Source organism: Monodelphis domestica, chromosome 1 (genome assembly GCF_027887165.1).
Source record: "Monodelphis domestica isolate mMonDom1 chromosome 1, mMonDom1.pri, whole genome shotgun sequence".
NCBI lineage: Eukaryota > Metazoa > Chordata > Mammalia > Didelphimorphia > Didelphidae > Monodelphis > Monodelphis domestica.
This window is the reverse complement of record NC_077227.1, coordinates 714,441,203-714,466,817: the sequence shown is the minus strand read 5'-3', so window position 1 is coordinate 714,466,817 and position 25,615 is coordinate 714,441,203. Positions and strand designations below refer to the sequence as shown.

Below are 25,615 nucleotides of genomic sequence, written 5' to 3'. Positions count from 1 at the left end.
TGTAATTTCCCCTTAGAAATTGAATATTGTATACATCTGTAGATAGAAGTGCTTTAGGACTACAAGATGATTATGATCATCAGGGGGAATTGTGAAGATTGGATTTAGCTATCTCCTGATTATAACAATGAAGATACTTAGTCTAACAAAATCAGGGATGTATTGGGAACTTTACATCACTCCACTCTACTTTGTCTAACAAAAACAGGAATGTCTATAACCATACTTAAGGATTAAATATTTAGGAGGATGGCCTTTTTTTTTTAACCCCTACCTTCCATCTTGGAGTCAATACTATGTATTGGCTCCAAGGCAGAAGAATGGTAAGGGCTAGGCAATGGGGGTCAAGTGACTTGCCCAGGGTCACACAACTGGGAAGTGTCTGAGGCCAGATTTGAACCTAGGACCTCCTGTCTCTAGGCCTGGCTCTCAATCCACTGAGCTACCCAGCTGCCCCCAAGGATGGCCTTTGATAGAGAAAAATGACAAATCAGAAATAGCTGACAGACCCCTGGGCTATCCTAAGTCAAGGTTAAGCTACCATTGGTACAGATGAGATGCAGGAAAGTGATGTAAAATCGTCTATATATTTCACATCACTTCCTCTCATCACTCTTTTTCCCAGAGATGTGGCTCTGGCTGGCAGCGTGATAAGCATTATGACATCTTGGTGTGGTGGCAGCTATTTGTCTGGGTTTTGACGGTGTTTGCCTTTGAGCTAATTCAGGTTCAGGCATCTTAGCTGAGCCCTCTTGGAGTTCAGTCTGATTCCTTCCTCCTTTACTCTCCAAACTTTATCTTCCTTTAATCTTCCTCCTAACACAGGCCAGGTGGGAGAAATCCTACACCTTTTCCTTCTCCCTTCTCCTTAATTTATTTCCTCTATATTAATTAAAATCACCATAAATTTCCAGCTGACTTGGGTATTTTATTTGGGATATCCCAGGGCGACCAATAATTTAGTTTAGGTCACAACACTAAAATTATCCTTTACAGAGTCTTCATAAGCTTTTGATAGATCATCAGATTCAATAGTTGACAAATTCAATAAACACACTAAAGCATTCCTAGCAGCAAATTTAGCAGTGATATCACCTCTATGATTTCCTTTAGAGACTAAATCTCTGCCACCAGTATGACTTCTAAATGGATCACTGCTAGCTGTTTAGGTTTTTGGATAGCATCCCACAAATCAGTTATTATTTCTGCATGAGCAATTGGTTTTTCCGATACAATAATAAAACCTCATTGTTTCCAGATTTTTCCTATAGCATGACAAACAGAAAATGCATAACAAGAAAAAATATTTGCACTTTTACCCTCAGCTAGAAGACATGCTTGCTTCAAAGCAACCAACTCTGTCCCTTGAGCACTAAGGTTACTAGATAATAAGATCCATACCACAGTGTCTCAAATTCTGTGATAACTGCAGCATCTGTACATCTAATTCCATTATACAAATATGAAGATCCATCAGTGAATAACACCAAGTCTGGATTTTCAATTGGAGTGTCTTTTAAATCCCTCCTAGGCATATCCACTAAATCTACTAATTCTACACACTCATGTAATGGCTCACCGTTCTTTGGCAAATCAGGAAGAAGTGTAGCTGAATTGGTTGTAATTTTGCTACTCTCTCTGGTTTACCAGTAGCTCCTATTACTTCCTTTGTACCAACCACTCTACAATTCTTAGAAAGACTTTGCAAAACTGATTTACTGGCTCCAGTATCAACCAGAAGATCATATATCTGGTCTCCTATAGTAACAGACACATATGGTTCATACTGTTTGGAAGTTGAAATGTTTCCTACCCTGGTGCAAGCACAGTAACAGCAGTACAAAGCTCAGTCATTTCCTGTCCATCTAAGTTTACAACTGCTTGAACTGCATGACATTCCCAGGAGTTTTCATCTGTAACACCATCTTCAGCTTTTACACTACTATCCTTTGTTCTTGTACTCTCTACCTTGGTATCATTGTTCTCATTTACAATCACATTATTATTATCTAGTTTACATTCTTTACTATTTTACAACTATTAGAAATTTCTACTAATTTTACACAATTTTCTTTTTCCTTATAATTAACACTAATTACATTATCCTTTGTTTCAATCACATCATCTATATCTTCATTAACCTTATTACCATGACACTCACTTTCATTTAATCTCAATTCATTTTCCCTTGATTCAAATACAGAACACTGGGTAAACCTTCATAAGGAACAAGCCCCTTAATCACCCTTAACAACCTGACTATATTTAGGCCTTGCTCCAGACTTAACCCAGTCCTGCATGGTGTTTAGATCTGGTGCTTGAGGTCCCAGACAACAGGCATTCTGGCATGTATTTCCATTATTCCTTCTTGAGCAGTTATTCCAGTTATTACTGTTATTGTTATTACTCCAGTTATTCCATCTAATAAATCCTCCATTCCTGTTCAGTTATCTGGAACACTGACCTCTGTATCTACATTCCCTAACAAAATAGCCAACCCTATTGCATAAAAAGCACTTTGGGGACCTGATCGTCTGTCCCTAGGCTTGTGTAATCGTTATTAGGTTGCACAGATCTTAATGCAGCCACTGCCTTAAATTCTTTAATCTCACTGTCTCTTGCTTTGCCTTCTGCTTCTTTCAATTTTCTTTTTAGATCTTCTATAACTGTATCCCTTTCCTTATATTTATCCCCAGTATCTGTGCATAAGTATGTTGCCTTTTTTCTAATATCCTCTAGTTCCATCTCCTCCCAATCTGAATAATTGTTTTTATAGAATAGTCTTATTTTAGGGATAACATTTTTCACAAAGATTCTTTTTATGTGTTCTTGTCCCCTCTTCCTGAACATCCATGTTCAAGTATGTTTCAGCTGCTTTTGTAATGTAGTAGGTGTTTCATTAGGTTTTTGTTTTATTCCCTCAAACTTATACCAGGCATTTGGCCTTCTAATGTATCTACCCATAATCTCTAGAATTGCTTGTCTGGTTTCTTTCATCACGTCAGATTGTTCCTTGTTATTCATGTCAGTATTCTGATAAACTTGTAGCCATGGTGTTAAAAAGGGATCCTGCCTAGTTTCATCTATGAACTTGTTCCTTTCCCTTTTTGTCAAGTTCTTTCATTAGTAGGGCAAAATCATTATAATCAGGATCAAACAAATCAATGGCTCTCTTCATTTCTTCGATTACCTTATTTAGTTCATCTACAAAGGCAGGTGTTCTCTTTTTTATGGATTCTAAGTCTTCAGATATAAATCTCTTATGTGCTTTTACCTGGAATATCTCATCCCTAGAAACTACTGGGAGTTCTATCAGAGGGAATAAAGTACCTTCCCTTCTGCCTCTTACTTCTGCAGTCTATTCAAATTTTTTAGTGTACCATCTTTTTCTTTTTCTTCAATCCCATATTCATTATTTATAAACCTTTTATCTTTCAAGTATACTTCCATCTGATCCAGTTGTTGCTTCATCATAATTACCATTTGCTTAAGTTCAGAATCCTTTGTAACCCATACCATTGCAGTCTTAAACCCATTGCCAATAAGAAACAACATACCTCTACACTTGTACACAATACACATACAAATACACAGGATGGGAGCATAGGACAATACAGCTTGCAAAGTCAACAACATGCAAGGCTTCATCCATTTGTAGTCCAAAAACATATAACACACTTTAGAGAACAGGATGAATATTATATATGGGATGTGTAGAAAACACTCCCAAAATACAAACCATAAATCTTTTAACATGTCTCCAGACATGTTTACATTCATTAACAATCCTGCATTTACAATAGTATTGCTATTATAATCCACTGTGATCCCTTTTATAAAAACACAATTAAAGAAAGGAAAAAAAATTTTTTCAAAAAAAAAAATCCAAGATGGCCACCTAGTTCATGTGACAGTTTTAAATGTCTCCCAGTTCAGTTAAGAGTCCCAGAGTTCTGTTGCCCCTACCTTTGGAATCTTCCACTTGCTGAGAGTAAAATGGAATCTTCCCAATCTCCTGTTTTTTGGCTCTCTAGCTGTTATTATCAATAATACAACTTATGTTTTAAGCCTTACCTTTGGCTCAGACAAAACCATTATAATAATTTAGGAAAGGGGGAAGGGTTTATAAAGAGAAAATCACATATAAAACTAAGTTTATTAACAGAAAAGGGAAAAGATAGGGAAGGATAAGGGGAAAGGTTTGCATCTGACTACCCCAATCCACTATAGTTAATTTCTAAGATTAATCCTTTTCTAAGCTAAATTAAACTAAAGATTACTAAGGGTTACTAAAGTTAAGTCCTAACAACTTTCACAAACAAGTTCTCAGATCTGGGCATTTTCCCTGGCTGTCCCCCAACATGTCTAGAATGCTCTCTCTTCATCTAGGTAGCAACTAAAATTCTTCAACCCCGTTAAATTCTAGTCCCTTCCTTCTGTCAATTATTTCCTATTTATCCTGAATATATTTTGTTTTGTATATTTGTTTACATGTAGTCTCACTCAAGAGACTGAAAGCTTCTTGAGAGTTTCTTATGCTTTTTTTGTATGTATCCCCCCCACTTAGTATAATGCCTGGCACACAGGGCAATGTTTACTGATTATTACTGTGCTGTTAGAAAAAATTAACGTAAGTTCAAAGAAACAGAAGAGGATATGAACTGTTGCAAAATGAAATATTTTTTTAAAAGAAACATTTTAAGTAAGCAGAACCAGGAAAATAAAATACCTGTCTACAACGAGGTTTTAAAAGGAGAGAACAAGAGCAACAATAAAATCCAAAACCTATGTAATCACAGCAAGATAAATGATCAAGCTTGGCCCTGGAGGGAAACTGCACCTTCTTCCCTTCCTTACCATGACAGGGGCCCTTAAGTACTGAATACTATATATACACTACTAGACTCAATCAATATGTGAGTTAGTTTTATTGAACTTTCCCCCCTTCTTTTAAAAAATCTTTGTGATAAGGGATGGATGGCTCTTTGGAGAGGGAAAACACAGTGATGTATTTGGAAATGAAGATAATATAAAAACAAAAGATATCAATACAAATTTTTGAATCACAGAATTCTTGAGTTGAAAGGAATTCTAAATGTGATCAGTCCAATCTGTCATCCCAAGTAAGAATCCCTTCCATAACATATCTGACACCTGCTTGAACATCTCCAGGAAAGACTCAACACCAAAGCAATCTATGCCATTTGGGGATATGCTTAAAATTTTAGAAGTTTTTCCTGATATTATGCCTAAATCTGTCTTCTTGTAACTTCTATGCACTGGTCACACTTTTCTTGCCTGAAACTATACAAATTTATTTCCCCATCTAAATGATGAGCCTTTAAATCTTTTTTTGTTTTTAAACACTTACCTTCTATCTTACAATCAATACTGTGTATCCATTCTAAGGTAGAAGAGCCGTAAGGGCTAGGCCAGTGATGGTGAACCTTTTAGGGTGCCCTGCCCCTCCCCAATTCTGGGCACCCATACCCCACCCCCTATCCCACACAGGGGAGGAGAAAGTGCTCCCTCTGGCTGCTGGGCAGAGGGGCAGGTGAAGTGAAAAAAATGTCCTCAGGCATGATGGAGAGGGGGAGGGGAGCAGTTCCATCCAAGTCCCTCTGCCTTTCTAGTAAAGAACTGGGGGGGAGGAGGGGGAGTCATGCCCACATTGAGCACTCTGCATACCATCTTTGGCACCTGTGCCATAGGTTCACCATCACAGGGCAAGCCAATGGGGGTTAAGTGACTTGGCCAGGGTCACACAGCTAGGAAGTAGCTAAGGCCAGATTTACACCTAGGACCTCCCATCTCTAAGCCTGGCTCTCAATATACTGAGCCACCTTGCTACCCCACTTTAAATCTTTTTAAGAAAGCTTTTAAGTATTCCTACTGAAGTTTCTATCCTACAGATAGAACCCTACCTAGTTCCTTCAACCATTCTCCCACCATCCCTCCCCACAAAGTTTTGGGATTTCTCACCATTCCCTCTAAAAATGTGAGGGCATGAAATGAACACAAGATCCAGGTGTTGTCTAACCAGGGCAGAAAAGACTTCATTCCCTTTGGTTAAATACCATTATGCTGACACAGACCAAGATCGGTTAGGTTGGAGAGTTACCTGTCCATCCCTCCCAAGCCATATCTCACTGAAGAATCATAGTAAGATTATAGACAATGTTCCCCAAGTCTTTTACATGAATAAGTTCAGTCTATCCCATCCTGTACTTTCATACAGGGATTTTTTTTTTCTTTTTTAACCTACACACTGGTCATGGTAATAATGAGTGTCAATTTAACTTTCATCAGTTCTACTTGGTCAAGGGTGGCCCCTGCTTCTGCTTTCCAGATGTGTTAACAATTCCTTCTAACTTGTCATTACAAATCTGATAAATATCATCTGTTTTTATTTAAATCATTGACTTCTATACAAACTCTAATTAAGAAAGAACCAAGGACTTAGCCTTGTGGTAAAGGAACTGAAGGCCCTAATGTTTAAATCATGCTGCTAGACAAACTCTATTTTTATTATTTTCTTTTTATTGTCCTCAATTCCTCCAAATGTCCCCTGAGAATTAATTTTATTCCCCAATGACACTAAAGTTCTCCAAAAGGGCTTCCTGTGTTTTAGCATCCAGGCAAACCTCTTCCCCAATTATCTCTATCTTGTCTTTCCAGAATCTATCTTGTACTCTAAGAAAGAATCTTTCCAGAAAGCTAGTTCCTCTAAATATCGAATGCCAAGCCACTAGATTAGTTAGGCCTAGAAGAGATGTTGGAGATCATTTATTCCAACTCCCTTAATTGCATGGATTAAGAACCTAAGCCCCGATGAGGCTGACTAACCCAAAGCCATAATGATTTTCAGTGATTGGGGATCTCCAGATTCCCTACCAAGTAATTTCTGCTCCCTCAGCTTGAGAGTTGTACAGTGGTTTTCTTTATATGTAATCCTGGTCTACGTTAACTGATTCTGTGTTCTTTCATCATGACTTCTCTCCTCCCTCCCTCATGAAAATAAGCCCTTCACAGAGGAAAACTCCCAAGCCTTCCATTTAGGTGACCGAGCTCAAAAGTGGCATGAATCAATGTCCAAGGACCCCCCTCAAATAATTGCTTCTTGGGCACTAGTTTTATTGACTGCTAACTGGTGACAGACCTAACAGATATTTTTTATGGAATAAGTGAATCTTAAAAAGAAAAACTCTCATCTGAACTCGGGTCTCCTTCACTGTAACATTCCAAAAGCCACATGAAAAAAGCATTCATAATACATGAGACCTGATTTGAAGACACATTTTAGTCTAGAAACTAATTTTAAAGTACCACCAAAAAAGAAGTCTTATTTTTTCTTCCTTTCTATGCAAGAAAGCATAGAGGGGAAAAAAACTGTTCATCAAACCTAGAGGCCCCAGGTAAAATTGGGGGCTTTACCTAGGGGCAGATTACTATTAGCTATGTAATTTGGGACAAGACATAAGCACTCAGTGCCTCAATTGCCTCATTTTTAAAAGGAGGAAAGTGTAGGGGCAGCTGGATGACTCAGTGGAAAAAGTGCCAGGTCTGGAGCCAGGAGGTCTTGGATTTTAATCTGGCCTCAGACACTTGCTAACTGTGTGATCCTAGGCAAGTCACTAATCCCAGAGTTTGCCTAACCCTTGTCCTTCTGACTTAGAGTTGTTACTAAAATAGAAAGTAAGGGTTTATAAAATAAAATGAACTGGGCCAAGGACAACTCAACAGAACAGGATTTACTATAAAAACCATACTAATTTCTAATAACTGCTAAAGTTACAGAAAGAAAAACTCCCACAAAACTGTTAAACTGGCAAATTTCCTTTGTTCCATTATAATGACAACTATTGGTTAGATTTCATTACTTCTGGTAGTACTTCATAGTATCCTAATATGTGTGCCAGTATTCTCACTGCAGGTTGCTTAAATTATATCATCACTGAAAATGGGGTGAGACTTCCTGGGTTTCTGATGAGAATAAAGGACTTGAACATTAGCAGCTTCCACACAGCAAGTTCTGAGGGAGAATCCACAGGTTTGTTCTGCCAGCATGGATGGAAAGAACACTGGCTCTGTGAAACCAGAGGACCAAGACTCAAACATATCTTGGGCACACCCTTCTCCCTGGCTGACCTGAAACAAGTTGCAACTTCCCTAGGACGCAGGTTCCTCAGTCCCTTCTAGCAAAAACAATCCACAGTGATGGAGATATTTATCTCCTGGATAACTTGTGTTTCCCTAGAGAGACCCACCCTAACAATTAGATGTGTTGTGTGAACCAATGCAAAGCCCTTCAATGTCCTCGGGATAAATGATGTTATAAAATCCCTTCTGGGAAGCTGGGTTCCAGGCACCACTGAGAAACCAATGAGTAGCTCTTTTCATCTTTACTATTAAGAAAGGAATGAATTTTGTTTTCCTTTGTTGTATAGGGCAAAAAGCATGTGTTGTACTGGCAACAACACTAGAGTTGCAGCCCAACGACTCAGGCTTAAATCTCAGCTGTTATTACTTTAGTCTACCTTAGGCATATCAATTGACCAAAACGGCAAAGCTCCATTTCTTCATCTGTAAAATGAAGAGAAGGGACTAGATTATCTCTGCCCACTCTATATTCTGCAACAAAAATTTAAATACCTACACAAAGTTTAGGTTAAGTATGGGTCTCACCTTTAAGGACCTTACATCCTAATGGGACTAAGACACTAAGATATATAATACACAATAGTATCACACACCGGGAAATGAAAGCAGTAGTGTGCTGGCAAAAATTGGCTCTCCAGAGAGGAAAATGTATGTAGGATATACTTTTAAGTTCAATCTGCATTATTACATTTTGTCTATCACTTTCTGAAATCTAGACAACAACAAAGCAATAAAACAAGCCCTGATTTGTGGCATTTGCCAATTTCAAAGGTCTAAATTCTCACAACTGAAAATTGAAGTCAGCTCTCAGGAGCCTGTCTGAGCTGGCTCCAACACACCCTGAATGAAAAGAACCTCAGAGGCCATCTAAGATGCCCTTTATTTTATAGATGAAGAATCAGAGGACCAAGGAGGTTTTCTATTAGTGCATTTGAGTTATAAAACAAAGTCCTATGTGAGGTCTGGGCAAGGGGAAAAAGGCAGGGTGATTAAAGAAGAGTTGATGAAGAAGGTACTCCTCCTATCTATTTGACTGAAGGGGTGGGGGTGGGCATGGGGGAAGACATTCTAAGAATGACAGATGTTATGTAATACAGGTAACATGAATAAAAGCTTTCAAGATCCTTATATCTGATCCAAAACTTCACATGGGAGTTCTTTGTGAGAAAACTCCTTCTACCAGTGCAGATCTATACCTCCTGTCCTTTGAATTTCCCAGGGCTCCAAAACACTGCCTCACTTACCTATGCCCACAAATCCAGGAGACATCAGTCTGACCAGAAATCAGATTTGTCCTGAAATGCTCCTTTACTCACAGGATAGCAGGTAAGGCAGTGAATTAAATCCTGGAGTCAGAAAGACCTGAGACACTTATTAGCAGTGAGATCCTAGAGAAGTCACTTAACCACATTTATAAAATGGAGATGATAAAAGCAACTACATGACAGTTTTAAGAACAAGTGAGATAATATTTGTAAAGCACTTAGCACAGTGCCTAATGCATAGCAGGTGCTACATAAATGCTACCTATTTATATTATCACCTCACCATTTTGCTTCTAACATCAAATATGGCAATTGTAACTCATCTGACCCTGAAGGAAGAGCTATATTCCCTGAACCATCAGGCTACTGTGGGATCAAGTATAAACCTCTCTGTCAACTAATGTTCTACCCAACTTGACTTCTAGGCTTATTACACATTATTCCCTTTATTGGCTATATAACCTTTGGGCAAATAACTTCATATCTGTCTGCTTCAGTTTCCACATTTATGAAAAGGAGGTATCACTAACCTCCCAAAGTTGTTGTGAGGGATCAAATGAGATTTTGGGAACCTGAAAGCATTATGTAAATGCCAGTTGCTATAATTATGTCTACTTTCTATTCCTTACAGGGGCCAGTTTCTATATCTTTGCATACACAGACTCTCTCTTTGCTATCATCTCAAAGATATCTCCAGGTGCCTGTATGGTACTCTCACCCCAACTCCTGAAAAAGACCTGACATTTACTTTGTGTAAATTGTTTCTCCCACTAGAACATAAGCTTCTCTATATTGCTGGGTTTCTTTTTTCCTTGGAGGGGGAGGGCCTATGTATCCCCAGCATCTAGTTCAGAGCCTGGCACATGTAATTTTAAAAAATGCTTGTTGGTCAAGTGGTAACCACTGGTTCTGGAGGCAAAGGATCTGGATTCAAATTCCAAGTTTTTTAAATCATAACTCCTACCTTTCATCTTAGAATCAATACTGATTCTACATACAATATGACCAATACAATATTGGTTCTAAGACAGAAAAGTGGTTAAGGCCTAGTTAATAGGAGTTAAATGACTTGCCCAGGGTCACTCAGCTAAAGTGCCTGAGCCACATTTGAACCCAGGATCGCCTCTCAATCCACTGAGCCACCTAGCAATTCCCCGAATCCCAGTTCTGCCGCCTTCTGCCTCTGTGCTACTTCCCAAACCCTCAGGTGGCCCATCTATAAAAGGAGACTGGAGCTGGCTTCATCGACGATTTTGCATTCTGCATCACAGGAGATGGCATTAGATGGAGGGTTCCTGTTTTGGATCAAAAAGTCCCTTTCGGACATTGCTCCCCTACCCCAACCCCTACGGCCAACTCGGGGTCAGGGAAACTGGAAAGGAATAGAGGAGGGGATCCTCCTTCGAACCCTCGCAGGCTGGGTGACTCCGGGTATGGCCTCAGTTTCTCCATCTTTAAAATGGGGGTTCTGCCAGCCCTAACCTCCCGATGAGGATGAAGGGACCCCACCACCTGCTGCTCCAAGCCCCTCCTTTGACGAATTCACACCCGAACCTTCGACCTTGGGCCCAGACGCACCCTGCTTCTACCGGAACCGCCTCGCCTAGGCCGTTTCGGGGTGTCCTCCCTTCCCCCTGTCTCCCAGTCCTACAAACCCCACGCCGGCCCGGGCGGCGGCGGGGAGGAGGCTCGAGGCGCATGCTCAGACGGTTCCCTTTAGCCCACCCCCGCCGCGCACCTGGGAGTCCCTAAACTCCACCACCACATTCTCGCTGCTCCACCGCGCCGCCATCTCCGGCCTGGCCGCCCCCGTCGCCGCCACCGCCACCGCCTCCCGGGTGGTAGTGGTGGTGGTAATGCTACTGTTGCTGCTGAAGTTGCTACCGCTGCCGCCGCGGCGCTCCTCCCCTTGGCCCCACACGCCGGGGCTTCCGTACGCAGGAGGACGCACCCTTCTCCTCAGACTACCACCCCCGCTTCGCCCCGCCTACCTGCCTACTCAACCAACCATTGGCTGTTCCCTCCGAATTGGCTCCGCCCTCACACCGCGTGGTCTAAGCGTGCACGCGCCCTGCCAAACACAACCAGCTTCTCGCTTGAACCTACCCTTCCCTCCCCTCCTGACCCAGTGTGGGCTATTATCGCTTCCAGGTGACGTGACGTAACACGGCCGGCTCTCTGTAGTTGGAGTCCCGCCCCACCCCGTTTGCCGCGAGCTCTGTCGGGAATCGTAGTCCACCACCGACTGTAGGAGAAGCTATGGGCGGGGCAAAAAGGATTAACTCCAGGTGGGCTAGGGACCTGCTCCTAAACCTTTTTCATGAATAGACAGCAGAAGAACTGATGGACAGATGGAGGGACAGATAGATACCAAGACGCATAGATGGATAGATGAATAGACAGACAAAAAAAGATGATTAAATAGAAAGATAGATGGATAGAAAGGCAGAGAGGGATGAATAGATGAATGGATGGACAGATAGGATCAGCCCAACCTATAGAGACTAAAAATGTCCTCCCTCCAACCTTTCCCGTCTATGTAGATTTCTCCCTCTATGCGGAAGACATCCGTTCCCCCAGCATCCTTGCCACTACACCTCCAAAGCTTAAAAATCTGCCAGGCACTATTCAGAAAGCAGTCAAAAGTTGATGGTTCATGCTTCCAAGACTTTGGTGGTCAGATTTTCTCTTTTTCTGCAAATGTGAGTCTGCTTAGGGTTTTTGGAAATAACTTGGTATGACACTTCTCAGATTTGTGAGTATGAACACATTTCTAACAGGTTCTTACCTTTGAATGCTGTACAAAGAGAAGGGAAAAAAAGGGACAGAGAATAAGCCTTTGCATAGTATCTACTATGTGCCAATAATTGTGCTAAGTACTTTTACAAATATTTTACAATATTGACATTTGATTTACAATATTGTCATATTTGATCCTACAACTACTTCTATCAAAATAAGGGGATTCCTCATAGGAAACCAAATGAAATCATGATCCTTGGGATAAGACTGAGTTCAAAATAAGATTTAAGAGCCAGAGTTCCTTGCCTAGAGGTAATCCCTGATTGGTCTCTGATCAGAATTCTTCAACTTTTCCATGGCCCTTCAGAGTTCTGAGGTTTGAAAATAGAGTTACCAGTCTTATACCAACTCCTCACCAAAATCCTGGTTTAGGAATTACTAATAGTCCCCAGACAAGTTGCTGATAAAGCTTCAAGGTCCTCCTCACCAGGCCAGTCAAATATTTGCCAGAGGGTCATCAGCTAGTCTCATTAAAGGGACACTATGTGGAGAAAGCACTGAGCTTCCAGCCTCTGCCACGTGGCCTAAAGGATGTCCTCTCTAGTGCTCAATTTCCCCATCTATACAATGAGAAGCCTTTTCTCTCTAAGGTCATTTTCTGCTCTATAAATCTGCAGATATCCCTAATATAAGTCAGAATATCACTAACTTAAAAATATATATAAACAAATACCTCTTCTAGTCTTATTCTACATGTACTTTATTAATTATGCTTTCTTCCTAGTTTCTGTTTAACTTCTGTTTTGTTTTGTTTTTTAAACCCTTACCTTCCATCTTGGAATCAATGCTGTGTATTGGTTCCAAGGCAGAAGAATGGTAAGGGCTAGGCAATGGGGGTTAAGTGACTTGCCCAGGATCACACAGCTGGGAAGTGTCTGAGGCCAGATTTTGTCTCTAGGCCTGGCTCTCAATCCACTCAGCTGCCCAGCTGCCCCCCTTAACTTCTGTTTTGTAAAGCAGGAAAATGGAAAGTGAGGAGAATATATCTGATAGGAAAGAGGGAGAAAGGGAAATGAACCTCTTTCCTACTGAGACAGGTTTTTGTTTTTTTTTTAATTCTAGGATTAAAATTTAGAGTTCCAAGGGGCATTAGAGATCATCTAGTTTCATTTCCTCATTTTACAGATAAGGAAACAGAGGTCTAGAGTAATGAAATTGATTGCCTGATGCCGAGTGGCAGAACCAGGCCTTGAAAACAGCTTCCTTGAAAACGGCTTCCTTGACTCTAAAGCTTACATTCTTTCTAGTGCAAAGTGCTATTGTTTTGTTGTTGGTTCCTGTCTGACTCACTTTTGTTGTTGTTCAGTCCTTTCAGTTTTTGTAACTCTAGTTAGTGTTTTCTTGGCAAAGATTCTGGAGTACTCTGCCATTCTTCAATGACTTAAGGCAAACAGAGGGTGAGTGACTTGCCCAGGATCACACAACTAGTAAGTGCCAGGTGGCACTGTGGATAGAGAGCACTGGGCCTAGAGTTAGACTCATCTTTCTGAGTTCAGATCAAACATCAGATACTTGTGTGGGTAAATCACCTCATCTTGTTGCCTCAGTTTCCTAATCAGTAAAAAGAACCTGAGAAGGAAATGGCAAACTGCTCCAGTATCTTTGCAGGAAAATCTCAAATAGGGTCATTAAGAGTCAGATACAATTTAACAACAAAAAATATCTGAGCCTACATTTGAACTTGGGTCTTCCTGACTCTAGGCCTATCACTCTATCCACTGAACCACCTACTTACCTGGGAGCATATTATGATGATGTGTATTTGTTCTACTAGATTAGAGGCTCCATGAGCGTTGTTAAACTTTTGCTTCTCTCCCAGAATCTGGGTGCTTTTCCCATAGCAGGGACTTAATAAGTGTTTGCTGCAGTTGCAAGCATAACTACCTCCTGAAGGCCTCTCTAAGTTTACCAAGATAAGGAGGATACAAGTGTCCAGTTTGATGAAATTTTAGTATATAAACTCTAATACTGTCTTTCAAAGTTTTCTGAGTCAGACTTCCAGGCTATTTCTTTCTTTTTAAAAAACCTTTACTTTCTATCTTAGCAACAACTCTAAGACTGAAGGCTAGGGGCTAGGCAAATGTGGTAACTTGCCCAGGATTATAGCTAGAAGTGTCTAAGGTCAAATTTGAACCCATGTCCTCCTGACTCCAGGCCTTATGCTCTATCTACTGATCCATCTAGCTGACCCTCCCAGGCTTTTCTTTATTTAAGCCTTCTTTCTAGAATATTTAAAATAGGGTCTGACTCATAATAGTATTATTGAGAATTCACATTTTGTAAATGGGCTTAGAAATCAATTTTTATCAGTTATCACCCCATACGTCCTGCTGGATCAGCAGTTTATCAACCCCATTTCACAGCTGAAGCCTGTGCAGAGAGGTCAGCAAGGAAGTCTAAGTGAAAAGGAAACATCCAGCTGTCATTTCTGTTTTCATTCCCTTTGTGCATAGATCATCCACAGTATTCTCTGGTTTCCTATCTCTATTCCCTAAGATCTGTTTGGTCCCCAAAGAAAACCAAACCAAACCATAAAGGCGAATGGATGTAAACCACAAACAAACTTGAAATACAACCCATAAAATGAAATTAGTATAATGTGATCAGTTAAAAGGCCTTTGGGCTTCTCTAGATTTCAATACAGGTCATATTACTAAACTAAAAGTGTCCCTCTCTGGATACTAAATTTAGGAATAGCTAGGGCTGTTGATGGAAGAAATTCACAGACATAACCTTTATCCTCTTTGTTCCTTGGTCTTTTTTCTGGTTTGGATTGTACCATTTTCCTTTGAGGGGGTAGTAGTGGTTGAAGGGGTTGGGGAAGTAGCCTGTGGCTATTCAGAATGAAACTCCTGCTTGGCTATACTGAAGACAGAATTTTTCTTCCCTCTTTCTCCTCAGTGACCATTTTGGGGAAAAAACCAAGCACGGGTTCTTTTTTAAATGATTGTTTCTATTGTTGTACTACCTATTGCTAGTTTAGATACAGAATTGAATTGGAAAAGATATTAGAGATTATCTAGTCCAACTTTTTCATCAAAAATGGGGAAACTGAGGCTCACAGTCATTTACTGAAGATTACTCAGATGCTCTCACTGGAATTCAAATACAAGTCTTCTTTGAATAGGAAGTATTTTGAGGAAATTTAGATCAGGGAAATAAATATATGTCTCTCCTAGGCTCAGAAATTTAAAGTTATTTGAGAAGAAGAGATAAAAGATAAAGAAGCTTAAGGATTTATAGAGTTTGAGCTGAAAGAAACCAGAGTAGTCATATAGGTAGAACATAAGTCTATCAAGTAACAAGAATTTATCAGACCTGGAGACTGGGGAAGGGGGATCCTTGGTTCAAATCTGGCCTCCAACACTCCTTAGCTATATGAACCTGGGCAAGTCACTTAACCTCTATTTCCTAGCCCTTACCACTTTTTTTTGCCTTAGAATCAATGGAAGGGGAAGGTTTAAAAAAAGTCTATTAAACTTTCTCCTGGTGATGTAGCATGTCTGGAGATAAAGACAGTATCTGACTTCAAAGACCCAAGTTAGCATCTTGCCTCAGACATTTACTGGCTGCTTGGTCCTGAGCATGTCAATTAACCTTTCAATTTGCTTCCTTGTCTAGTAAAATGGAAGTAATGATGGCAGGGCTGATGTGGGGATCAAATGAGTAACCCAAGGAAATGCTTTGCAAATCTCAAAGTGCTACTACTATTACTATGGGCTAAACACTGGAGAGCCTAAATAAATAAATAAATAAATAAAGCAGTCTGTGCCTTCGAGTAGCTTACATTTTGTGAAGGGAGGCAATGTGTACATATAGAAATATATGCCTGAATTTGGAACTATGCCCAAAGGGCACTAAAAGACTGTCTGCCCTTTTATCCAGCCATAGCACTGCTGGGTTTATACCCCAAAGAGATAAGGAAAAAGACTTGTACAAAAATATTCATAGCTTCCCTCTTTGTGGTGGCCAAAAATTGGAAAATGAGGGGATGCCCATCAATTGGGGAATGGCTGAACAAATTGTGGTATCTCTTGGTGATGGAATACTATTGTGCTCAAAGGAATAATAAAATGGAGGAATTCCATGGGAACTGGAACAACTCCCAGGAAGTGATGCAGAAGGAAAGGAGCAGAACCAGGAGAACATTGTACAGAGAGACAGATACACTGTGGTTCAATCAAATGTAATGGACTTCTCCATTAGTGGCATTGCAGTGCCCCTGAACAATTCGGAGGGATCTATGAGAAAAAACACTTTCCATATCCAGAGGAAAAAACTGTGGGAGCAGAAACAGCAAAGAAAAACAACTGCTTGATCACATGGGTTGATGGGGATATGACTGGAGATGTTGACTAAATGATCATCCTAGTGCAAACATCAACAACATGGAAATAGGTTCTGATCAAGGACACATGTAATACCCAGTGGAATTGCTCACTGACTATGGGGAAGGGGTGAGGGGAAGGGAGGGAGGGAAAGAATATGATTCTTGTAACCAAGGAATAATGTTCTAAATTGACTAAATAAAATTTTCAAAAAAAAGAAAAACATTTCTGTGAATACATACAAAATGAATGCAATGTCATTTTGAGAGGGAGGACACCAACAACTTGGAGAGGGAGATCAGGGATGTTTTCTCATAGCAGGTGACTTAAGTCAGATGCCTTTCATACCTACATCACTGGGGTCTTTGATGAAAAAGCAAAAAAATACCCCCAAGCAAGGGAGGGGAAAACACCTTAGTCTATCTTGATTTTCCATCCCAAACTTTGTGAAAGAGGAAGGCAGAGCTGGTGGGGAGACCCTATGGGGAAATGCTACATATACCCACCAGGGGGAGCTATGGGGGCAGTTCTTTTGTTTGTTTTTTTGTTTTGTTTTAAAGCAGGAGTGGAGCTTTACCAAAGACTTTTTGCATCACTGAAGATAGGAGAGGAAGGTGGGAAAGAGTTGAAAATCCTGGCGGAGTTTTAAAAACTTCTCCACCTCCCCTTAGTCGTTACTTCAAGGTCATGACTCACAATATTCCTCAGTAAGACTGGCTTGCAGACTCCAACGGATATTTTGCTACTCTTTATCTCCTTTAGTGGGGAGTAGACTTCCCTCCCATACAACATTGTATATGTGTATATATCTATACATGTATCTACATGTGGTAACATATATATACTGTATTTTCCTATATGTGTAGTCTACATAGGCATATATACATACTATATAGTTTTTAATTGTAAAGTTGAAGCCTATCTAATTCTTTATGACTCTCTCTGGGGTTTTCTTGGCAGAAACACTAGAGTGGTTTGCCATTTCCCTCTCCAGCTCCTTTTATACAGAAGAGGAAACTGAGGCAAACAGGGTGAAGTGACTTACTCAGGATCACCCAGCTGGTGTCTGAAGTCATATTTGAACTCGGGAAGTTCCCGATTCCAGATCCAGCACAGTAACCACTGTGTCTCCTGGCTGCCACTAAACTATACCTATATGGGCTAATATGAAGACCTTCCATCCTAGAATCAATATTATGTATTGGTTCCAAGACGAGAGTAGTAAGAGCTAGGCAATGAGGGTATTAAGTGACTTGCCAGGGTCACCCAGGGAGGAAGTGTCTGAGGCCACATTTGAACCCAGGACCTCCGGTTTCTAGACGTGGCTGTCCATGTGTTTTTACATCATTGTCCCATCCCTGAGAATGGCTCAGTGCAAGAAAGCCTTATTTAACGCATTCTTTGTACTTGCATCATCAGTGCCTCACAGTGCCCACAGAGCGGGAGTGTAACCAATACTAGTTGCGTTGATGGATCCATGGAAGTCTTTGACGTTGGTTGAAACTGATGGAGGAGCTCTCCCTCCTCCCTCTTCCTTTGCTTGGGGTAGCCACGCTGAGGTTCATCTCGGGATGAGCCCAGAGCTTTGTTACTTTTTTCTGACCCTTGCACTAGCGAGGTGTAAAAGCTGTATAGGTATTATGCAGGTGTCCCTCGGAGGAAGCCCTCGTCTGGTTCGGAATGTTCCCTGCCCCCTCGCTGCCAGTCTCTGGCCGGTGCCTTACCCCCTCCCCTCCAAGGCCCTGTGGGGTGAGCGGAGGTCGAGGGTCAGAGGCCGGCGGCGGCGGCCCAAGGGTTAAGCGCGGTGGGCGGGGCGGGGCGGGGCGGGGGAGGCCCGGCGGGGCCGCGCCTGCGCTCTGCCGCCCTCTATTGTCTCCACCGCGGTGAGGAGCAGCCGGAGAGCGAGCGGAGCCCAGAGCCGGGAAGCCGGAGCCGGACGACTGGAGCGCGCCTCGCCGCCCAGACAAAGAGCGAGCCGCCTTCCCCCTCGCCCCCTCCCGCCCGTCAGTCCGCGGCTCCTCTGTCCATGGCCGCGGCGCTCCCGCGGCGGCGGCAGCAGAAGCCGCAGCCCCAGCCCTGAGGAACCGTCGGAGCCTCCGGAGCCGCCGGCCCCGCTTCTCGCCGCCGCCCCCGGGTTTCCGGAGCTTGGGGCCGGCGGACGGGCGGGCGGGGGGCCGGACAGCGCCTGGCCTCGGGGCCCGGGCGGGCGACATGCGTTCGCCTGGCCTCGACTTTGATTCTTAGCTTCTAGTCCCCGCCCGCCTTGTCCGGCCAAAAGGCCCCTTGCTCGGACCGGCTCCGGAGGCCCGGGCGGGCGGCCTCCCTTTAAGCGCCCAGCACCTCGGCCCCGCGGAGGCGGCGGAGGCGGCGGCGGCCGGAGGGGGAGGGGCGCTTCACTCTCTGCAGCCTGTGGCTTGGCCTGGGATGGGGGGCAAGCAGAGCACGGCGGGCCGATCCCGGGGCCCCTTCCCGGGCGTCTCCACGGATGACAGCGCCGTGCCTCCGCCCGGCGGAGCGCCCCACTTCGGCCACTACCGGGCCGGCGGCGGGGCCATGGGGCTGCGCAGCCGCTCAGTCAGCTCGGTGGCCGGCATGGGCATGGACCCCACCACGGCCGGAGGGGTGCCTTTCGGCCTCTACAGCGCGGCGGCTGCCCGAGGGGCCGGTGACGCCGAGAGGGCGCCGGGTGGCGGAGGCTCCGGGGCCGACTCCACGTATGCCCACGGCAATGGTTACCAGGAGACAGGTGGCAGTCACCATAGAGACGGGATGCTGTACCTGGGCTCCCGAGCATCGCTGGCAGATGCACTCCCTCTGCACATCGCGCCCAGGTGGTTCAGCTCGCACAGCGGTGAGTTATCCCCGGGCCTGAGGCCTCTGGCTGTACCAATGGGATGTGTGTATGTCTGCCTGCCTGCCTGCCTGTCTGGCTGGCTGTCTGGGGCACAGAAGGCTGGCCCACCAGTTCACCTGCCTGGAATGGGCAGCCCCAAGGGAACCCACTACTTGGTGGATAGGGCATGACTTGGAACTACCTGATTCCTAGTCTTCTTCACTGTTTAGAAGCTAATGGAGAGGAAAGTAAGCCCTAGACAAAAGATTTTTTGGTTTAGGTAAAGCCTCTAAATCAAAAAGGCCCTGGAGTTGAGCCTGGGCACTTGTTGGATAGGCCTTGCACCCTATATCTTCTAACTGGTGTTAAAACCCCTTAGAGGAAAGAGATCTTCCCTTGTTTCCAGTAGGTCACCTTTGGTGCCTCCTTTCTGTCACTGCAGCATTGGTTGGGCCTTTCTTCTATAGTCAGAAAGATGAGTCCAGTTTGATCTAGTAACTATCTCCTAGAATAGCTCTGTGTGTGTGTGTGTGTGTGTGTGTGTGTGTGTATGTATGTATGTATAGCAGGTGCTTTGGAAATGGGGGCATTCTGTCCAGGAGGCCATCCATTTTAACACCCTGCTGAAAGCCTTGGGCTTAATTCAGTTTCTTTTAGTATTTTCTTAAAATGGAGATGAACACTCTCCTACCATAGACTGGTAAAGCCTGTACTTCTGGCCAGAAAGTCCTCCAACCTAAGGTTCTTTTAGAATAGGGGTTCTTAAACTTGTTATCCTCATCCCCTGAGGGATAGATTAGGTGGAGGGGCAGTATCTGTGAATTTAGATGAGAAAAAAAATACATCATTGTTTTGTTATTATTGGTTTCCTTTCTAATGTTATATATATGTTTATGCATTTAAAAACATTATTCTGAGAAGAGATCCCTAGGTTTCCTTGGATCACCAAATGGGTACATGTCATTAAAAAAAAAAAGGTTAAGGGCCCCCATCCTAAGGGGGTCCAGAGGGATCTTCATTTTTTTCACTCATGCTATAAGAGGTTTGCTTGAGTTTCTTTTCTGTGTCCTTAGGTGAGAGGCTATGATTATTAGGAATGTACATTCTATTGTATTTGGGGGAAAACTGTTAGATATGATTCTATTGTTTCTATATTCACATAATGGAATGGAGTGGGAGTGGGATAAAAAAGGTGGGGTTTTGAAAAGAGACTCTAATTTTGCTAATATGATGAAAGGGTCAGTAAGAGCCAAAAGTGGGGTTTCCCAGACTGCCAGTTGGCAGGCTGTCAAAGTCCTGGCTGGGCTATAGGGAAAGAACAGGTCTGTCTCCTTACTTAGGAGGCAGTAGAAGACTTCTTGGAGTGGTTGTGGGGACCACTACTTGCTGGAGTAGAACTAATAAGCTTTAGCTGAATTGAACTCTTAGGGAGATTTAAGTAAATTTGTAGCTTGTCTCTACTCTTTATCTCTGACTTTCATGTAATTTTTCTTCTCTGATTTTCCACTGTGACTATTAGGAAATGAGGAGGAAATAGTATGGATTTTTCTGGGAATAGCATGGATTTCCTTTTACTGCTCTTCCCCTCTAAAGTTTGAAAAGGAAGTTTCTGTAAACTCCAGTTGATTATACAAGTTTTCAGAGAAGTAGTGAAACAATTGAAATTATTTGCTGAACTATGCTAATCTTTTCTTGTCCCTAGATTTATATCCAGGCCTAGTTGGAGGGAAAATGATCTGCATTGTACCCTTGAGTGAAATTCAGTCTGAGAATCAGTGATGTCAATGTACCCTTAATAGATTAGGCATCTTGAAGTGAGAGACTTCTCCTATAAAACAACCCCCAAACCAGCAATTCTTCTTAAGAATTTGTGGTCTCTTGTATATGATCTAATGTTTTAATCCTTTTGTGTTGTTTAAAACATATTTTGGAGGGGATCTTTTTCCAGGGCCAGATGGATTCTCTTTCCCACCCCCTCCTAATTATCCCAGAGTCCATTTTTCACTAAAAGAAATTAAATTGCCTGTGTTCATCTAGATATACTTAACTATCTTTCCTTATACTCCTCAACCTATGCCACTATTAAATTCCCTGATGGAGATGAGAGCCAACAGTTGGATGCCAAACTAGCAGACTTTCCAGCTGTAAAACCTTAGAGATTGAGAGGAGCTTTGACAGTTGGAAGGTGTGACTTTTTAATTTAGTTGGGATGAGAACTCAAGGACAGTAATAGGGAGAGTCATTGGAACTTGGAATAGCAAAGGAGAATCAGAGCATACCCCATCCTCTGTAGATTGATTCTTTTGTTCAATTAATTTTTCCTATAAAATTCCTATGAGATGAACTTTTTGAACCTTCTTTTTTTTTTAAGTATCAGGCTTATTTTTTGCTTCATTAGATATTAGGTTTAGCCTCCTGGCATGTAAGAACCAGAATTTAGTGCAATATATACCTCTTCTGCAAGAATAGATATGCTTGTTCCCTCTAAGAAAGAAACCCATGTTTTCCTTTTTATCCTTACCCCTAGAAAGGTGGAAAGGTTTTGTATAATTTGGGAATTCATAAAGAACTAGAGAATGCTGCAACCACTTAGTTATTGAAAAATAGGTTAAACCATTTGAAATCTTCTGTAAACACAGATTTGCTAGTTCATTGAATTAGACTCAGTTGTGGTTAGTTCTTTGAGGAGGAGTTCTAGAGAGCATAATAATGGAGGGGTAAATGGCCCTTTTTTCTTTAGGAACTTCCATGTAGTAGCTGCTTCTTCATTAGGGGGCTCTGTAGAATTTAGAGCTGGAAAAAGACCTTTCCAGACCCTGATTTCCTGAAGGATTGGTTCTGAAACTTGCTATTTAGAAATTGCTATGCAGTGATATATGTTAGGCTGCAGACCCTGCCTTAACGATTGACCTTCTTGGCTAGTACTTGATGCTACTGAAACAGCTGTTTTGAACCATCCAGCTGGAGGCCCTGTTCTTGCTACAAGAATCTTAGAAAAACAGTATAGATAGGAGGAGAAGGCAGAACTCACTTAAGTTCCAACATGTTGGCTGCATTTTCAGCATGCCATTGGAGAATGTTTGGGCAATGAGTGTTGCTACTTAAACATCATAATCATATCTCCTGTGCACATGTGCGGATCAGAAAAATCCAAGCTATCCTGTCCCATTACCAAGTCATGATGAGTCGCCCACTTTAAGATGATGAGAAGTCACCTTAAACTATTAGAAGCCTAGCCTACCGAGATTCTATTTTCAAATTTATTGAGAATCAGAAAGACTCCTTATGCACTTTACAAGAGGTGAGGAGATAACAAACTTTCAAGTAGGTTAATATTAATAATAATTAGCCTTTGAACAGTGCTTTAAAGTTGGCAAAGTACTTTATAAATATGAACTTATTTGATCTTTACAATAACCCTCTAAGGTAGATGCTATTGTTATCTTCATTTTACAGTTGATGAAACTGAGGCAGAGTTTAAGTGGTTTGCCCAGGATCACATAGGTAGCAAATGTCTGAGGTGAAGTTTAAATTCAGGTTTTCTTGATTTAGCCATCATGCTGTTTAGCTGTCTCCTGGGTTTCAAGAGAGAAGAATTGAACCTCTGGATCAGAAAAATGCCTAAAGAGGATATGGACAGAGACTGGATCTACTATTTCATTATTGTGCAGTGCTTCCCAGTGAGGAGACTTATCAATTCCAAATTCTGTGGACCTCTCAGTCTTTAGAGAGTTGGCAAGAACCCTGGGAGGTTAAATAAGTGGCTCAGCCAGGATCACATAGGTAGAGTGTATCTAAATTGGGACCTGAATCCATGACTTCCGTGCTTCAAAGCCAGTGTTTCATTATGCTGTCTCTATAATTTGTGGTTCATTAAAGGATAAAAATTATTGGGAAAAGGTGTCATGGTGGAAGTTTTGAGATGAAGTTTTAAAATTCCTGTTCCTCACAGATGCAGATTTAATTTCCTGAAGTAGAAGCAGTGAGACTCTTCCCCAAAGGAGTCAGAAAGGCGTTGCAGGAAATAAGGATTTGTTAGTTAGCCAGATTATTAATTTGTTTGTTTTTGTGGAGTGTATGCATTTTGAGATTAAACAAAGACTAGTCAGAAATACAATGTGACTAATATTCTGGGCCAGGCCACTGTTTCAAATGAAGAGCTATATAATTATAATTTACTTAGGAAAAAGGATCAAGCTTTGTTTTAGAGGAAGGGGGGGGGGGGAGAACCAAGCATTTCTATGTAGTGCCTACTATGTGCCTGGTGCTTTACAAATGTTATCTTATTTGATCCTCACAATAACCTTTCAAGGTAGGTGCTATTATTACTCCCATTATACAAATGAAGAAACTGAGGCAGACAAAAGTTAAGTGACTTACTGAGAGTCACAATTAGGAGGTGTGTGAGGTCAAATTTGAATTCAGATCTTGACTCTACTCAGCTGCCTTCTGCAGTATTATTTGAAAAGTTACATCAGAAATTGACAAAAATTGTAGTAAATTCAATTCTGTTGAGTCAGAATGTTTCCTTGTTGGAAATAACTCCTCACCATTCCCCTACTTCATCTGGTTTCTAGTGGTAAATCTTCCTGAAATCTTTCTCCTAGTATAAGACATGGGGAGTTGATAAAAAGACTGGATTTAGACAGGAGAGATCTGAGATCTGGGTTTGAACCTCACTTCTTTTGCCTGTCAGCTCTGTAATCTTGAGGAAGCATTGCATAAGCCTCTGTATTTTCTTGTTTTACAAAATGAGAACAATCTCCATTAAAGTCTGTGAATCTTAAAACTGCTCAGACTCTACTTCAGAAGATTTTGATTAAGCTATTCCCCATTTTCTACAATGGAGGTACTTAGTCAGTACTTAGTCAGGAATGTATTGAGAACTTTAAAATTACTCCACCCCCCTCAGACAGTGCCTTAGGGGAAGATAAAGTTGTAAAATTCCTGATTGAACAATGAAAAGTCCCCAACTCATACTTATAGTGAAGCAAAAACCCTAAGCTAGGTGGTCTATTTTAGATCTAATACAAAAAGGTGATAAGTACCTTTAAAAGTTAAATTAATCACTAAAAGGTCAAGCAATTTACAAAGGGCAAGCTTAGCAAAGAGATGTTCAGAAGATATAATCTAATCAGAGAAGGTGATAACAAAAGAAGATGTGAACTAAGAATGGACAGTCCTGGGGGAAAGTATTTACTGTGATTGGTAGATATGAAAATTTAAGGGAGGTGACATAAGAGAAAATTCTCTTTAAAAGGAGGTCAGGAGTTCAGAGCTGGGTCTCTAGAGCTTAGTTGGAATTTGGAATTAGTTTGGAGGAGCTGGCTCTCTGAACTCAGTTGTAGTTTGGAGTTAGTTTGGAGGAGCTGGATCTCTGAACTGAGTTCAGGAGTTGAGGATTTCAGTGAAGGACTGGAGTTTTGCTTTAGGACGATCTTGTGGTGAGTGATAAAAGACTGACTAAGTCTCTCTTAAGGCTCAGGCCTAGGCCCTTCCTACTATTTTCTCTTTCTCTCTCTCTCTACTTCCTTTAAATTCCTTCATTTGTATTAATTAAAATCTCCATAAAACCCAGCTGACTTGGGTATTTTCATATTTGGGAATTTTTCCCATGGTGACCACTTATTTTTTATTTAAATCAAAACTCTAAAATTTATCTTTACAGTTTTGGCAATTCATAGTCTTGAAACCCACATTTTAGCGATTACAAGTCCTAGGTGTAAAACCCTAGTTATTGACACCTTGAAAAAAATGGCCAAGCCAGTAAAGCACAGTCTTCAGGTGTCTCAAAAGAAATAGAGCTTTAGGGGCAACATGATGACTCAGCCAATAGAGAGCCACACCTGGAGATGGGAGGCCCCAGACACCTCCTAGCTATGTGACCCTGGGCAAATCACTTAACCTGAATTACCTAGCCCTTATCGATCTTCTGCCTTAGAACCAATACTGATTCTAAGAAGATAAGGGTTTAAAAAAAAGAAGAAATAGGGCTTTAGTGTTCCTTTTGTAAAGCTTTGCTATTATTGATTTGACTGGAGGCCTTTGTTATAAGTGGTTCTTTAGAGGACCTGGAAATGAGGGAGGTTGGAAAGGGAGAAGCCCTGTGAAATGATGGAAGGTGGTCTCAACTTGACATCTACAGAGCTGGGTTTGAGACCTTCCTCTTCTGCTCTTTGATCTCTGCCTTGTCATCTGGCATAGCCTTCCTATTTTTATCATCTGTA

At 41.8% G+C, this 25,615-nt stretch overlaps 2 protein-coding genes across 6 annotated transcripts in view; one reads left to right on the top strand and one right to left on the bottom strand.

The window, feature by feature from the left end:
• The window catches only part of WDR59 (WD repeat domain 59), an 83,816-nt gene extending 72,412 nt beyond the window's left edge, over nucleotides 1–11,404 (bottom strand). Inside the window, exon 1 of one of the 2 annotated variants that reach the window (XM_007477503.3) lies at nucleotides 11,164–11,404. In XM_007477503.3, the coding sequence (XP_007477565.1) occupies nucleotides 11,164–11,217 (54 nt within the window). In that variant the 5' untranslated portion in view covers nucleotides 11,218–11,404. The remainder of the gene's footprint in view (nucleotides 1–11,163) is intronic. The other variant, XM_007477504.3, reaches the window with a different exon arrangement.
• A 7,575-nt stretch (nucleotides 11,405–18,979) lies between these two features.
• Nucleotides 18,980–25,615, top strand: part of ZNRF1 (zinc and ring finger 1) — an 89,231-nt gene continuing 82,595 nt past the window's right edge. For all 4 annotated transcript variants that reach the window (XM_007477501.3, XM_007477500.3, XM_001362310.4 and 1 more), the window contains exon 1: nucleotides 18,980–19,406. In XM_007477501.3, coding sequence (XP_007477563.1) covers nucleotides 18,980–19,406 — 427 coding nt within the window. The remainder of the gene's footprint in view (nucleotides 19,407–25,615) is intronic.